The 14198-nt window shown below is 33.8% G+C and overlaps 1 protein-coding gene across 2 annotated transcripts; it reads left to right on the top strand.

The window, feature by feature from the left end:
• Positions 1 to 11296: 11296 nt before the first annotated feature.
• LOC128040635 (mini zinc finger protein 2-like) lies at positions 11297 to 12008 on the top strand. 2 transcript variants are annotated; one of them, XM_052629897.1, is made up of 2 exons: positions 11297 to 11461; positions 11557 to 12008. In XM_052629897.1, the coding sequence occupies exon 2, from the start codon at positions 11589 to 11591 to the stop codon at positions 11802 to 11804; it is 216 nt and encodes a 71-aa protein (XP_052485857.1). In that variant the 5' UTR covers positions 11297 to 11461; positions 11557 to 11588; the 3' UTR covers positions 11805 to 12008. The 2 variants fall into 2 exon arrangements, with proteins under 2 accessions (XP_052485857.1, XP_052485856.1); XM_052629896.1 differs by having other exon boundaries at positions 11349 to 11461; positions 11567 to 12008.
• The last annotated feature ends 2190 nt before the right edge of the window (positions 12009 to 14198 follow it).

Below are 14198 nucleotides of genomic sequence, written 5' to 3' on the forward strand. Positions count from 1 at the left end.
CTGATATCGTGCTGTTGTGCAGATTTTATTATAAGAATTGAGGCATACCCCGGTATGATCATACAAAGAAATCTTTGAACTCTAGAGGTAACTCAATAAGGTCTTGCTTCGTCTCTGTGGTCAGGTCAATTCTAGTCTTCATCAAACTCACAATTTCTAATGATTCCTTGAGAGGTAGGATCTGTTTATCCTCTAGTTCTACCATCCTCAACAAGTCCGGAGATAGGCTACAATCTGTGTCATCTTCAAAGTCGTGAGATCCCTCTAAACACATGTCTCGCTCAAAATAAGATTCTGAGTCTGTAGCAGTGTCATTCATGTCATTGATATTAAGGGACCTATTGTAGGTACAAGAGAATATACAAAGAATGTATGAATTTAAGAATAATTATCTGCACAGTATGATTATGAATGAAAGAATGATTTGGGTGAAAGAATAAAAGAATAATCATTCAAGAAATGAAAGAATATTGGTTCAAAAGATCACAAAGATGCATTCCATTGAAATAATGACGTTCAGACATGAGCCTATTTCACAAAAGACTTCTTGCTGCCTCTAGGCTAAAAGCAACAAGTGTGTTTTGAATATTACTCTAAGTAAGCTCTAAATACTACAGGGGTCTCTTCTGCAGTCTAATTATTCAAAACACTCTCAAGTTTAAAAGGGCGAACATCTAATAAGATCTCTTCTCCAGTTGTTTCTTCATATTCGGCACTGATGTGAACATTTCCCAACATTTCTTCATTCATCGCATTCCCTTCATTATCCATATGATTGAGCAGCGGGTTTTCTGTACTGATTGAATCCTCAAATTTAACAATGCCCATATTGATAAACCTTTCGACCAGCTTTTTAAAGGCAGTGTAATTTTCTATAGAATGCCCCATAATTCCCGCATGATAGTCACATTGCGCATTTGTGTCGTACCATTTGGGATACGGAGGTTGTAAAGGCTTCAAGTAGAAAGGGGAGACAACATGTGCGTCAAATAAACTATGATACAACTCCTGGTACGACATTGGGATTGGTACAAATTGAGACTTCTCAGTACCTGGTTTTACTCCAGATTCTTGCTTTAAAGGGCTCTGATGGCTGGTGGTATCCGTCTTTGGCCTGCCCACAGTGATTGGTTTTGAGTGGCCCTTGTTATATCCACCTACATTATCCCTTTTATTCCCCTTCTTCCTTGGGGCATTTATAGTATCTGGGTACTCTACCCTCATCTTCTTTATTTCGGCTAGATTAGCAACAGGATTAGCTAAATCATTCCTCAAATTAGATCCTAAGCCTGTCAGGCAATTCAATGGTGTCGATGTACCAGTCTGATAATATTGGGATCCGATAGTAAAGAGTGCTCCTTGTGGGTGCCCATCTGGCTGGACCTGGACACTTGTTGGAGTACAATCGAAGGAATAGACAAGATCCTCATTATCAACCCCAAAGTAAATCACCGGGTTTTTCACTTCTTTTGACTTTCCAGCTAGCAATCGGTTGAACTGGTTTATCATAATTCTTCGTAATTCTAGCATCTGATCTCTCATCTCCTGTTGAAATTCAGTCAATTGCTCATGCATCTGAATCTGCATTCACTCTAATTTTTCCAACCTTCGTTCCATTTCTCTAGTCTTTGCTTGGATATCGTAAGGGTGTTTGGTTGGTTGGTTTTCCAGGTTAGCTGAAATAAATTTACTCGTTTAGACTCTTTCAATGGATTTTAATGCATGTAATGCAATGTAATGCAAATACATGAAATGAATGCCTAAAGAGACATTGATTCTGATTCAATTACATTTAGGAAACTTTTCTAGAAAGCAAATTCCCTTACATAAAACGGATACATGTACGGCCTCACCCTCATATTCCAAGAAACAACGTCTGTCTTTTTCTTCATCCGCATGTTTGAGGTAATCTCGCCAATAGATGACATTGCTAGCTCCTTCTTTTGATCTTGGTCGCGATCCATCATCTGCCCATCTTCATAAGGCTCGTCAGCCTCTTGGAACGTCGAAGGCTCTTAGACAATCGCCTTGAATCCTCAGGCCACGAAACAGGGTCACGAACTCTTCCATCACCCTTCTTGCGTTTCTCAGAATATATTCGGGAAGTCGTATTATTTTTCACTTTATCAAGGAATTCGTATTCCATGACAAGCTTTCTAATTTAGTAATCGAACTTGAATCCATATCTCTTTCCTAAGATGAAAATGCAATGCAATGCAATCATAATCAAAACACAACAAGAGGGGTTAGTACAAAACATAAGCAAGCACAGAAAACAAAAAGTACCTAATCAGGTATATACTAGGGGTTTGGAGTGGCTCTACCTAGGGTGGGCTCCTAAGGTCTTCCATATGTGGTTTGGCTCTAAAGTAAGGTTACCCGAACCAGCAGATTCCTCGATCCTCACCCATTATAGGCTCATATGGACTGAGTTCAGTTCAGGGGAATACATTTCCCTATGACCATGCGGAGATGAAAATCTCACGAAGACATAGGTACGGATGTATCTCGGAAGCGATTCACTATCCCATGCGGAGGTGAAAACCTCACGAAGGCGTAGTTTCTCACTCCCACCTAAAAGGGTGTGACCCATGGTCATGCAATGCAATGTGTAGAAATATCAAAAGGCTTGAACCAAAAAAAAAATAAACATATTGAAGGCCACAAAAATGACAGACAAAATACAACGAAAGGATCGTACTTTTAAACTAAATTTTCAATTTTTGACAAAAAGACAAAAATTAATCAACTCATGGCTTGACTCTCGTGTTTGTCCCCAGCGGAGTCGCCAAGCTGTTCACACCATTTTTTGGATGAAAAACGGGGTCGACTTGGATTTTGAAAAAGAAAACGAAAATGGGAGTCGCCACTAATCTTTTTTGATGAGGTGTGATCGGGTCACCTCGAAAAATAGTTGTTTTTAATAAACGATTTAATTTTTATTAAAACAACGCTTTTGGTCTACGAAATTCAGAAAAACGGGTTCGGGAGTCGGTTACGCACGAGGAAGGATTAGCACCCTCGATACGCCCAAAATTGGAACCTAGTTGATTACTTAATGTCTTGGTGTCGAAAATTGAGAACTTTAAAGAATTAAAAAATACGATCCTTGAATTAAAACGTTGTAAACTTTTAGGAAAAGGGGCATATATCACGTTAATCGAGAAAAAACTTCATATCCAGTAAGTTAGGACACAATGTCTCGAACTCCCGATACGTGAATGAATGCCAAAATTTTACTTATTCAAAAGTTATTTTATTATCTCGAGTTTAGGAAAGGGATCCCTTGAAGAAGTTAGGACACGATCTTTTCTTAATTCCCGAGATCGTTTAAAAACTTAAGTTTGAAAAGATTCGTGTCTTTAGATTTATTGTGAAAATCGAAACCCAATAAGTTAGGGTACGGCCTTCCCAAATCTAAACACAAGATTTTGCTTATTCAAAAATCGTAATTTATGCATTGAATGAAATAATTTAACACGAAATGGTAGAAATAAGATACAATGTTAATATGCGTAACTAAACAAATATGAATATGATAATGTGAGCAAAAATAATACGAGCAACAACAAAAAGGACACAATAAAAAAATCAATTATACGTGAAATATTAAGTAAATAAAAAGAACTAAAGCATTTCATGAAAATAATGAGGAACACATAAACAAATAAATATCAAATAGAAACGACAATAACAATACGAATAATAAGAAACAAAGTATTCATGTATGTATATCAATATATTTAAGTTTATTAAATATAAGGGTATACATAAGTATGTATATATATGTATATATATAAATTATATAAAAAAACACATAAGTATGTATATATATTCATAGGAAAAATGTATATATATATATATATATATATATACATATGTATCTAAATTAGAAAATATATGTAAGTATATATGTATAAATATGTATATATAAAGTTATGGAATACATAAAATATAAAGACAAATACATATGTATATTTATAAAATATAAGAACGTATGTAATTATATATATTATGTGCATGTAAATTTAAATATGTATATGTATACAGAAATATATAAGAATTATGAAATATATGTAAGTATATATACATGCATATAAAAATAAAAGTGTGCCCATATATGTATATATTATAAAATATGTATATATATATATATAACAAAATTTAAAATTAACAAGACACAAGTGAGTAAACAATGACAATAATATTAATGATGTAATAATAGTAAAGATAATAGTAATAAAAGCAATAATGATAATAAAAATAATTAATTAAATAATAAAATGCTAAAAGCAGACTAAATCAAAATAAAAATAAAAATAAAATATCAAGATTTTGAAAATAAAAAAGACTAAAAGGACTAAATTGCAACACGCTACCAAACAGGAGGGACCAAAATGGAAAATAAACCAAAACCCAAAACGCAAAGACCTTTGCAATGGACTAAATTGAAACAGAAATAAAAGCTTGTGGTTAAATTAAAAAACAGAAAAGAACGAAACAAGGGTCAAATTGCAACGCGTTGCAAAGTCTGAGGGACTGGGCGTGCAATTATACCATTTAAAGAAAACACGCGGATCCTCCCCCCGGGTCGGGTCACCGCGCGGGTCAAGAGGGCCTCAAAACGGTGCCGTTTTATGACTTGTATAAATATAAAAAATGCCCAAAAATTCCATTTTCATCACTTTTCTAAATAACAAAGAGAGCTTTCTCTCTCTCAGGCCCCCAAGGCCGGCCAAAATCCGGCCGCTTCCGATCATCGGGCCACCTTCCGTCGGCCACCATGCACGGTGGTCGGAGTTCCGAAAAATGGGTCCTTCCGACCTAAAATGATATCCCGAACCCCGATTTGAGCCCCAAAATACCAAAAAACAATCTAAACTTAAGAAAAGGATGAGGAAACCTTCGTTCCCTTCAGATCTGGCTCCGAATACGGAGAGTCACCCTCCGACGACGCAGTCACGGGATGACTCCGGTGAGTTTCCCTCCTCCTTTTTCTTTTTTTGTATTTAGAAACAAAATAAATAATAATAATAATAAAACAACGCAATCGCTGAAATTAAAAGAAAATCCGAATCACTTTCAAAACTCTTTCCCTTTTTTATTTCTTGAATGTTTATCTGTTTTTTTGTTACAAAAATCGCCCCTGATTATAGTGATAAAAAAAAACTCCCCCTTACTTTACAATCTGTTTCGGCTTTATAACCGAAAAATGAAAAGAAAAATATCTTTTTTTTTCTTGTGTTGTCTGTTTCTGCTTTTATTGTTTGCGGTGTTAGAGACGTCTTGCAGTAGTGGTGACAGAGAGAGTGGAGCAGAGGGTAGGTGGTGAGGTTAGGCGCGCGCTAGAGGCGAGAGACTAGGGTTTCATGTTTTGGGCTTAGTGGGTGCTAGGGTTTTGATAATTGGGCTGATTGGGTTTGGGTTGTAATTGGGTTAGTTTAGGTGGGTATTGGTGCGGGCCCGGGTAAATTTGGGCTTCTACACATATGAAAAGATGGAATGCAATATATATAAAATGCATGTTGGGGTGAATATGAAAATCATAAAAAATATAAAAATGTACATACGTTAATACACATATAAGTGTACAAGTGAAAAGCAAAATTTATAATAATTTCTAAAAACATGTATATGTAAAAAGATATGAATTATAAAATGTAGGCATATACGCATATATATATACATATTTATTTACAAAACTATGAAAACATAATATGCATAAAATGTATAAAATATGTGTATATAAGAATTAAAATATGTATGTATATACATGTATCTATTTAAAAATGTATAGGTATATGTATGGAACATAAAGTATGAGAAGGTTAAAAAGCTGAAACACTTTGTAAAAACAAGTTTAAAAATGTATGAATGCATGTGTTCATGAAAACTAAAAACATATATGTATTAAATAGGCATGTAGATTAAAAATAGGCGTATATATGAATGGAATAATAATAGTAATAATAATTTTAATAATAACAATAAATAAGACAAAAAAATGATATAGCATAGTTATGATAAAAACAAAAAAAAATGGATCAAATTGAATTAAAAATGAGAAAATGGGGCGAATTTTGAATAAACTTTAAAAAGGAGAGACCCACGTGAACGCGCGCGTAATAACGGAGGACCAAGAGGGAAATTATCCCGTCCTTCCAAAACGCAGCGCGACGGGGGACTAAATTGAAACGGACATCGAATATGCGGCCCCAATTTAAAAAAAACTGGTTTAATTGAAGCGCGTTGCAAAAGGGAGGGGTCAAATGCACAATTTCCCCTTTGAAGCCAAACGCGCGGATCCTCCCCGTCGGGTCGGGTCACCGAGCAGGTCGCACCTGGCTAAAACGGCGCCGTTTTGATCTGTTATTTAAAACAGATTTTTTCCTCTAAAACATCATTTGCAACAGAAAAGAGGATAAAAAAAGAAAAAAATAATAAAACCAGTGCCCCCTTTTGCTCTGCTAGGGTTTCGACCCTAGCATCCTTGCGCCGCCATTCAATTAGCCCTCTCACCAAAACTCCGATCACGACGGAGATGGCGGTGGCACGGCGTTTTCAGGTAAGTTTTCCTCCCTTTTTGTTATCTTAAATGAAATAAAATGAAGAATAAAGAAAATATTAAAAAAATGTAAATAAAAACGATGGTTACTGCAAAGAAAACTAAAAGAATCACCTTAAAAAACTCGTATTTTCTGTTCTTTATTGATTTTTTCTCTTTTTCTCTGTATTCTCTCGATACAATATCCGTCCCCCTTTTCAATGTACAGATTAGGCTTTTTTATAGCCTAAGAAAATACATTAGTTTTATAATATTTTTCTTTGTGGACTCTTAGTCCGTTCTTGCAGGTGTTCATGGAGAGTACGGCGCGCGTGGAGAGGGTTGGCTCCGAATCTTGCGGCGGCTGGAGACTGCTGGAGGCACATGCAGCTAGGGTTGCTACTGCTTCTGAATATTTGCTTTAGACTATGCTGAAATCGGGCTAGGGTAAAACCTAGGTTTTGGGCCAGTTAATGATATTTGGCTTGTAAAAATGGGCTCTTTATTTGGGTTTTTACTCTCTGTTTTGGTTCATTATTTTTTACACGTGGGCCCAGGCCGATTGGGCCTTATTACACTTGCTAATACTTTGAATGAATGCAAACCCATTTATGATATCAAAACTGTTTATAGTAGCATTTCTTAGAGGCTAGTTTGGAATGGATCAAAGAAATTGACTTCTCAATTTTAGTGAGATTAGATTGAATCGAATAAACTTGAAAGCATATGTTGAAGATTTAAGGCTTTCCCTAAGCTAATTGAAGATATTCAATATGCTTATTATATTGGTGATTTTATGAGAAAATTGCTTATAATAGATATACTATATTAGCAAGTTTGATTTCTTATAAATTGAGGAGACTTGTATAAGCGAGAGATTGATTGGAGATCACTTATTCATTTAGATTTAGGTGCAAAAGTGAGGCGTCTAATCTCATAAGTGTTAAAAATTGTAATCATTTGTTGTACGAGTTACTAATATAGTGAATTATCTTTCTAGACAAGCCTTTGCAAGCATAGGGAAATCAAACTATATAAATATATCGAGTGTTCATTGCTTTTTTTTTTTTTTTGGGGGTTCATCATCAGTGTTTGAAGCTGCTATCACTACCCGTAAACACTGCTTCTGATACTACTTGTATTTGCCTACCAAAACTTGCCTCTTGACACATCTACTAATTTCCTAGTGTTGATATTTGAAGCCGGGCAAAAAAGTTTTTAAAATATGGACTCCAAAATCAAATTGTAGTCTCAGACTTTAACCAAAATTTAGACAAAAAAAAATGCATTTACAATCAAACCCCCAACATTGGGTCCTAGTGGGCTTCAAAAATAGGTATAAGAACAATTTACAAAAGGCCTTAAACTGGAGCTAAAATGAGCCAAAACATGGGCTCTGAAATTGGACCAATATTGATTCAAGATTGGGTTGAGCACACAATTCACTAGAAATAATTGAGCTCAAAGGGGTGTAAAGACGATTGGATTTTCAGAAATAAATTTCCAAATTTAAAAGGGCTCAAAAGTACTCCTTTTCATGCATGGGTTAAGGACCAAATCCAAAAAGTTAGGCTCACTTGGGACCCAGAATTAGGTCTTCCAACTATTTCACCCAAATAAAAAATGTGTTGGCCTAATTCAACTTCCCTTCATATTTTACCCTTACATTTTGGTATAACAATTCTGGTCCCCAACATTTATAACCAAACCTTTACATTTTAATTTTTACCCACGAGACCCTATTTCATGAACTCAAAGTTCAATCAATCTTTAAATAGAACAGCCCAGTACATACAACTTATTCTTTGTTGTGCATTTTCTATACCTAATTATCTTCGACCCCTTTTTTCTATTTTAAAAACAAGACTTTTATCAGATGATTTCTTGATTTGATCCATGAACGCTTCTACTGATATGATTTTTTGTGTTAATGAAAATATGAATGAGCATGCAAATGATATTTGTAAACACAACTGACAATCTATGAGATGATTTTCCTGAATTAATAATATATCAAAGCTTGCTATTTTGTGGTCCAAATTGGAAAAGGGTTCTTAATTATTCGCAGTGTTTGAGATGCTTTTTTGCATAGAAGACAAGCAATGCAATAGGATAAAAATATAGTTTCAAAGAGGGTAAGAGTCTTTTTTTGTCAATTTGCATCAATCAACACAACTTTTCTATTTCTATATTAAGTTTTCCACTTTAATCTCTATTATTGGGTTATCTTCACCAAAATCGCTTGTCTTTGGTGAATCCCTAATGTTATGTAGATTCATTTTATTCTTTTAACTTTTTTTTTTCATTTTAAAATATTCATGTTTTAGTTTTAGAACTTGTTGTCAGTATTTAGCCTTAATAGGCCTACAAAATACAAAAGATTAGTTATTGATTCGTTCTAGTAGATACCTTAAGAATTGAACTAAAACCGACCTGCCAGGGTACCAAAATCTGATTAACTATATTTTATTTAAAATTGCAAATGAGATTATGAAATAAAATTGGAAGCCTAAGATGCTTTGTTGAAGACCTAAAAAGCCAAAATGAAACTATAGGCTTTATTAATTACTGTGGACATCTTTAGTTGGGTTGGGTTGGTGAGTGGCAGAGAGGGTCTCATCTTTTCAACATTTTAAAACATAATCATATACTTAAGTCTTTATCAATCCTCAAATCCATCCTTAATAAGTAAGTGCCTTTCTCCCCTTTTTATATTTTCTACTTTAATTGTGTTTTGTTAATTTCATAATTCCATATCCATACACTTAACCTAAATAAAATACCCTAACTAGTAGGACCAATGCATCTCTATTTCAGTAATTGCCAAACATTTTCCCCACACCTAATATGCAATTTTTTTTTTATATTACCAAAAGTCTGATCAACGTTTTTATTACAAAAAAAAAGAAGAAGAAAATTTTGATTTATGTCCTTACCTCTTATAATTATTTTTAAATAAAATATTGGTCATACCCACCTGGTGGATGGTGGTAATCAAAATTGGCAAAATTTGGCATGTTATTGCAACATCGCATAGTCTCCCATCGCTGTCCATACCGACATGACCTAACTATATGTCCATTGATGGGCAGATTTGCTATATTTCAATCACCAAACCAAGTAATTTTAAAAAGGATTTAATTTCCTTTCTTTTGGGTCTCAATACTTATTACTTGAATTGGGCCCAAGAAAAACACAAAAATAAAGCTACTAAACTTTTGTGTTCCCAAATATTCTCAGTAATAACACATAAGAGGGCCCATACATTTGAGTAAATATGGATACTTATGCTTTGCTTTTTAATCCCCATCTTTGCCAATCAAACAAGATCGAAGAGTGAAAACATCAAATATAACATCAATAAATATATTTTTAAAAATTAAAGTGAACATATTGAAAACTATATTCTCTTAGATTTTTTTTTATTATATATATGAAACAAATGAAAAGACAAACACACTATAATATAGTATTATAATATGTAGCTTGATTTTTTTAGGGTAAAGTGGGTGAGTTGGGGTTTTGTTTTTGAAACTTTTAACGATACTTAGTTTTATTTTATGACTTTTGGATATCATTTCGTAAGATTTTAATGTCGTATTGAAGTGAATGAAAAAGCATATTATTTTTGAAAATAATTTTAGATAATATTTTAAATTAATTGTGGAAACAAAAGCATCCAAATATTATGGGTAGAGATAAGTGACTGAGTTTTAACCATACAGCTTTTTAACCCAACTAGATGTGACCTCATGTATAAAGTAATTAAGGGTGGGTTTTCAAATTTATGAGATTAGATGTAGGTAAAAGACAGGAGAAAATTTTATAAAAAGAAGTAAAGGAGCTGTGTTTTAATTGATTTTATCTATAAGAAGAAAATTATATATAGATTGAGCAACCTCTTTGTCTCACCATTTTCCTAGTAGAAACCGAACAAGATACAAAAAATATCTTGATGCAGCAGCTTCATCTAAATTAAACAAACAATAAGTAATTCATTTCGATAAATAACATTAAACCACGTGGAAATGTTAGCATCAAATCCATGTCTTCTTCACAAATAACTTGTGTAAAGAAAAGAGGCATTGGCCATTACCAAATCCATCACGTGATGGTAAAAACAAAATTACGCAAACAAACGAGTAATGGGGGAAAGAGAAAGAGCACATGAAATCTTACTATTCAAGTCTTAAATTCGCACGCACATGTTGAATTAGAGTCATGAATGAAAAAGGTTAATGTATTTTCATACATACATCATGCAGGGCAATGGAGGTCAGATAACGTATATGCTGAAAACCTGTTACATGCAGTGTTTTCCCCCTACAGAATGACTCCGGTTTAGAGGTGACGGAAGAGACAATTGTTGCTGGCATCGTATCAAAGCACTGAGACAATGACTTTTAACATCAGTTTAGGGGCCACACAGTGTAAATTAGGCTTTGATCTATAGATATAAATTTTAAAGGCTATTCATTCCATTTTAAACCAATCATTGTTTTGAATTAAAGAAAAAGGTTTTATCATCATTTTAGGGTTTTCCAAATTAGCTTAATGGTAATATAGTTTTTATTCTATAATTAATCATAATAAACAACTATAATGAGTTGTTAAGGAAGTTGGACAATCTTATCACAACGACCATTCTAGGGTTCACTAGTGAGAAAAAGAAATAAAGAAAAGCAATACAATAATGATAATGATAATAAATGGTGTTTTGGGGTCTTATTTTATAATCAAAATTTAAAAACAATAATAGAGTAAAGGGATGTTATAAGCTAAGTTTATTAGCGATATATATACAAATTAAATATTATGTTCTAATAAGGAAGGTGTTCATGCTATAAATATATACACTAGGGTTAGGGTTTTGCCACAACATTAGCAGACTATAGCTCTGCCTCTTTTTGTTTATATGTTAGTACTCGTAATTTTCTCTTTATCTTTTTTTGATTTAATTCCACTTTCTTGGTCCCTTGGTAATTGATCATATTTGATAATTGTGGTTTCAGTTCTTCTCAGGGGATATAGCGACGCCAAAACGATGAAGCGAGTAGTACTGAAAAGGGTGGATCCACCAAGGCCCGTTACGACTGTGAGATATGTAGAGTGCCAAAAGAATCATGCGGCGGCTGCCGGAGGCCATATTGTCGATGGGTGCAGGGAGTTCATCCCCAGTGGAGCTGAAGGAACCGGTGCAGCCTTTACTTGTGCTGCTTGTGGTTGCCATAGGAATTTCCATAGAAGGGTTGAAAGTTAAGCTTGTTGGCCACTGTTCTTCGCCTCCATCTTCTAATGGAGCATAAAAATAATATATTTATATTTCAAACCTCTTTCGTTACCTATATTTTGTGTTATATATGTTTCTTGGAGGAAGGGTTTTTTTTCTTTTTTGATCTTAGCTTCTTTATCTATCTCATAAAGAGGTCAAAAATTAAAGAAATTGTGCTATGTTCTTGATGAAGGGGGGATTTTTCTTTTGAGTTGCTACATTAGAATTTGATTGATGGGTGACCTAGCTTTGGGGAATTTCATGATATATTGAACTATATATGAAATCATGATAATATGGTTTCTGGTATAACAGATGAAGTAGCCTAAACTCTAGGTGCAAATCATGATACTTAAAGTGTTACTAAAGCTTACTTGATAGCTCTGAAGAACAATCAGCTAATTAAGTATAAGCTGATGATTTTCGCTAACTAGACTAGGAGAATATATTTCTATCAACTTTAGAGCATCTTCTTTTCTTTTCTTTTTTAATTTTTAGTTGTCTCTGCATACGAAATTTGCTATAATTGCGAGGTTACATGCTGCGTTATTTGGTTTGATGCATATGGTAATCTTGAAGCAAGGGGAATATTGTTGTTCCACTTAAGCATGGCTTCGTACTAATTTGATTATGTTATTATTGTTAGTGCGAAATATCATATAATTTAATCTGTTTGAGATAGTATAAAAAATGTGTTAAAAATAAATAAAGGTATTAAAATAGGTAAAATGTAGATTGTACCATCTCTTCTTTATATCAACATCGTACTATCTCTTTAACATGAGTTATGAATGAAACTATTGCTTAATTTGTTTGTTTATGAGCAGTAAATTTCCTTTCAAACTTGTGCATTTGCAAGTATTTTCACTTAATTGAACTATGAAAATAAAATGAGTGGAACATTAGGGTTAAAGTAAGTTTTCGATATTTTTCAACCCTAATCAGACATCATGTAGATGATAATTATTGATGGTGAGTGGCAGTAAAAGTATTTTAATTTCGCCAAACCATGAGCAACATTATCTTGTGGTTGTGAGGGCAAAAATCCATGGAATAATTCCTAAATGTGGAAGTCTAATGTGTATGGTAATTAAGAATACTTTGTATTTAAGTTCAAAGGCCCACATATCTAATCACTAGTGGAATATTTCTTAATATGGTCTAATGTGGTGGTTGTTAGTGATGGGAAATTTTCTTAGTGATATGTACTTCAAAGGCAATTATAAAAAAGCTTAAACCATTCATTTGTGTTTTCTTGTAAATATACCACCACAACATGAGAGAAAATAAAAAAGGTCTCACTCAAATAATGATGCTTCGGAAGGATTAGGGAAGTCTCACTTTGAGTTACTCAAAGTTCAAATTTTATTATTTGTATTTTTTTTATTAATGAGATCAAAAGCCATGTGAGAAAAAAGCTCTCAACATTATTAATCTAAAAGCTATACACACACCCCCAAATAAAAACAGTTGAGAACAACAATGCTAATCACCACAGATATCATCAAAACGTAATACAGAGTACAATAACAATGAAGAAGAATTACTCTCCCCTCCATGCCTCGCGACAATAAACCAAACTCTATTCAACATTCAACACCAGACAAAAATAGAGAGAAAATATCTAGTTCATCACCATAGCAAACAAGAAGTCTTGCCCAAAATCAAGATCCCATCGCTTCATAATTCAAACTATCATATCCAATCATCAAAAGCACCCATCCTAAAAAAACGCGTTCACGAATAATATCCATCATGCAAACAACATATCGGATCTCTTGGTTCTATCGTTTGCTAATAAAAACCATGTAAGTTGTAGTTTCTTTTTTGTATTGTATTCATTGAGTCTATAGCTATACGAATTATTTGTAATTGCAAATTTTACTCGTATGCTTCACCTCGTCAACTTTTGAATTTGATAAAGACGTCAGTGCTTCATGAAAGGGTTAAGAAGGATAATTTTCGTTTTATTAATGATAAGGTAAGGCGCAAGCTTAGTGGTTGGAATGCTAATCTACTGTCCTTTGCGGGTAGAGTAACCTTAGCAAATGCAGTTCTGTAAGCTATGCCATGCAGACAAATCTCTTTCCAGCTAGCATTTGCATGGTATTGAAAAGCTGATTTGAGATTTCATATGGGGCGGTAGTGGAACAAGGAAGCGAGTTTCTTTGGTATAGTGGGAGTCACTTTGCCAACCGAAAAGGAATGGAGGCTTGGGATTGCGAAAGATTACAAGTCAAAACAGATCTTTCCTTGTTAAACTTGGGCTCAACTATTGATAAATCCCAACACTTTTTAGGGTACAACTGCTTTGCAATAACTATCATGGTAGAGAAGAGACGGTATGAAACTGTAATTTCATGTCATCCTTATTTTTTTGTA

This window comes from Gossypium raimondii, chromosome 4 (genome assembly GCF_025698545.1).
Source record: "Gossypium raimondii isolate GPD5lz chromosome 4, ASM2569854v1, whole genome shotgun sequence".
Classification (NCBI taxonomy): domain Eukaryota; kingdom Viridiplantae; phylum Streptophyta; class Magnoliopsida; order Malvales; family Malvaceae; genus Gossypium; species Gossypium raimondii.